Source organism: Halyomorpha halys, unplaced genomic scaffold, assembly GCF_000696795.3.
Source record: "Halyomorpha halys isolate HHAL.00 unplaced genomic scaffold, Hhal_1.1 Scaffold1105.1, whole genome shotgun sequence".
Classification (NCBI taxonomy): domain Eukaryota; kingdom Metazoa; phylum Arthropoda; class Insecta; order Hemiptera; family Pentatomidae; genus Halyomorpha; species Halyomorpha halys.
The window spans coordinates 325,602-328,310 of record NW_027115192.1 but is presented as its reverse complement, the minus strand read 5'-3'; the positions used below and the strand labels follow the sequence as shown (position 1 = coordinate 328,310).

The 2,709-nt window shown below is 21.8% G+C and overlaps 1 protein-coding gene across 1 annotated transcript in view; it reads right to left on the bottom strand.

The window, feature by feature from the left end:
- Nucleotides 1-622, bottom strand: part of LOC106688334 (general odorant-binding protein 28a) — a 6,045-nt gene extending 5,423 nt beyond the window's left edge. Inside the window, exon 1 of the mRNA XM_014432748.2 lies at nt 524-622. Coding sequence (XP_014288234.1) covers nt 524-574 — 51 coding nt within the window. The 5' untranslated portion in view covers nt 575-622. The remainder of the gene's footprint in view (nt 1-523) is intronic.
- Between the last annotated feature and the right edge of the window lie 2,087 nt (nt 623-2,709).

The window sequence follows — 2,709 nt, the reverse complement described above, 5'->3', positions numbered from 1 at the left end:
GATTTGGATATACAATTGATTTATTTAATAAATATTAAAAATTTTTGAAATAATATAATTAAAATTAATTTTGTCTTCTTATACAAAATATTTCCGATATGCCAATACCTATATATTTTTTAAATTACGACACGGATGCTTATTGAAACTTTAAGTAAATTTAGAGGTTTATTTATTCAATCTGATATATAGAAAAAAAATTTAAATCATACGCAAAAATATGTGGTCGCTAATTTCTGAAAGTCGCCCTTTCATAAATGTTACCTTTATTTTCAAAATATATATTAATTTCAAAATATACATTTTTTCTAAAAGACATACTAAATATATCTGAGGGTAAGTAATAATCTGACCTGAAAGAAAACATTTTTAAATTCATTTATAAAATACCCATTTTAGAAAATAGTTAATTTAATAATTATTTGTTTGAAAATTGGTGATATTCAAAATTGACAAATGTTTATGAAAAATAACTCAGTTCAATTTCATATTGAATAAATAGTTGGATGCATCTTGAACTTACAGAATGCGTTGTTAGCAGTACAGCAAAGAAAACTAATTGAGAACAGTACATTTTGACAACAGCAATGCTTGATATGTTCGACTTCAGTTGAGGATTGAACTGATGGAACAAGCTTTGGATTCAACTATATATGAATCTAAGCTGAGGATGTAAATCATTAAAATGGGGTTTTCACACAATGCCTAATCACATCAATTGACCTCAGTGATGAAGTGACATTAAAAGAACGAAAAAAATTAACAATACAATAATTGTGTAATTTTCTATCACATAATTTTTAACTTAGAACATCCTTTCCTAATAGATTTTCCACAGTATCCTTCTTTGCTTTCAGCTACCTATATGTGAAATATATGGGGAAAAAATTTCGAATTCCAGTTTTCGACGGATATTCATATTTAAGTTTTAAGGTACCCATAGTCCAAATAACCAAGTATTGCAAAATTGTCTGTGTGTTTGGTCAGCCTAGAAACTGTAACGAAAAGTCTTACAAAACTGAAACTACATTTTTAGCTGGGTATATGTCTGGAATTATACCAACTGTGAAATGGATTTAAAAATCTTTTTTAAGGTTTTTGGGTTCAAGATATGAATTTGTAAGTTTCACTAAGGAATTTATTCGTCAGCAACTTATTAAAGAGAATTTCTTATACCGTAAATAAATTTTTTCCTGGAAAAAATTACTATAGATGGTATAAATAAGTTATTTTTAACATATTACTGAAAAAAAAATTGTCCAATAACCACCTTATTAGTTTATTTATGAACTAATATACAAATTTTATTTTTATTATTCAAGAACTTATTTATAAAACAGTTGGTATAACAAATTATTTTTATAAAGATAATGAAAGAAATTACTTTTAAAATACCTTAAAAATTATTAAAATTAAGAAGTTAATTAAATAAGCAATAAATAAATAACATTTTAAATAAGAACCATTATAATAGTTCAAATATCACATAACTTTCTTATTTATAATTTCTTGAGGTTATCGATAAATAAAGAATTAATTTTCTTTATGTTTTAGCTTTGTAATATTGAAAAATGACGATTTTTTTATTCTAACTAACATCACGCGCTGCAAATTAAGCTTAAAAATTCATCATATTAACAAATCGTATAATAAGATTTCCACATCAAATTGAAAAGAAATGAGTTTGGTCGGATTCAGGATATAAGTGGATAAGTTACATTAATGAAATATTTATTTTTCAGAACTATTTTTATACTAATTTCTTATATATAAAAAATTAGAATTATTTACCACTGTAAGTAAATTTATTCTTAAAAATGTTACTATACAATAAGTAAATTATGAGCTAATAAAAACAAAAGTTGCATATTACTTTATAATTAAACCAATAAGGTTGGATGGTTTTAAAAATATTTTCTAAGGTATTTATATATTTACACTAAGGAAATATTTATTTTTTCAGCATTAATTAAAAAAAAAATCTTATACCCACAATAAGTAAATTTTACTGAAAAATATTCTTTATATTGCTACAAAAAGAAAAATTACTTATGTATTTATACTTTGAACCCAATTATGTTTTTAAAAAATGCTAATCTAACTTTCTAGATTGATTATAAATTAATATATAAATTTTATTTTTATTAGCTTAGAACTTTATTTTAATAATTGATACGATTTTATTATCTATTTTTTTTTTTTAAACTGATTTATTTGATTTCATTTATTACGTATTTATTTACTCATATATTTGTTTTTTAACTAATTATATATTATTTTATTACTTATATTACGTTAGTTTATTAATTATTTATTCTATGAGTTATTAATTTATTATATAATTTATTTTATTAACGGTATATTTTATTTTATTAATGATATACTTTAGTTTATTGATTTTATATTTTATTTACTAATTCTGTATTTAAGTACTTATTTATCTAATCACTTATCCTATTAATTATTTATTTTATCCCTTATATTATTTCACCACTTGTTAATTTTCTTTCCCAAACACTTTATTTTATTACTTATTTTCTATTATTTCAATTATTATTTTATTACTCCTTTATATTATTTAATTTTTAGTTCAGTTTATTTTAATAATTATGTACTTTATTTATTAATCTTAAAATATAAATCCAGGAAAAAAAAGAAATCGTGGAAATGTACTAAAGAGAAGGTAAAACACGCCCACCTTAAAACGCG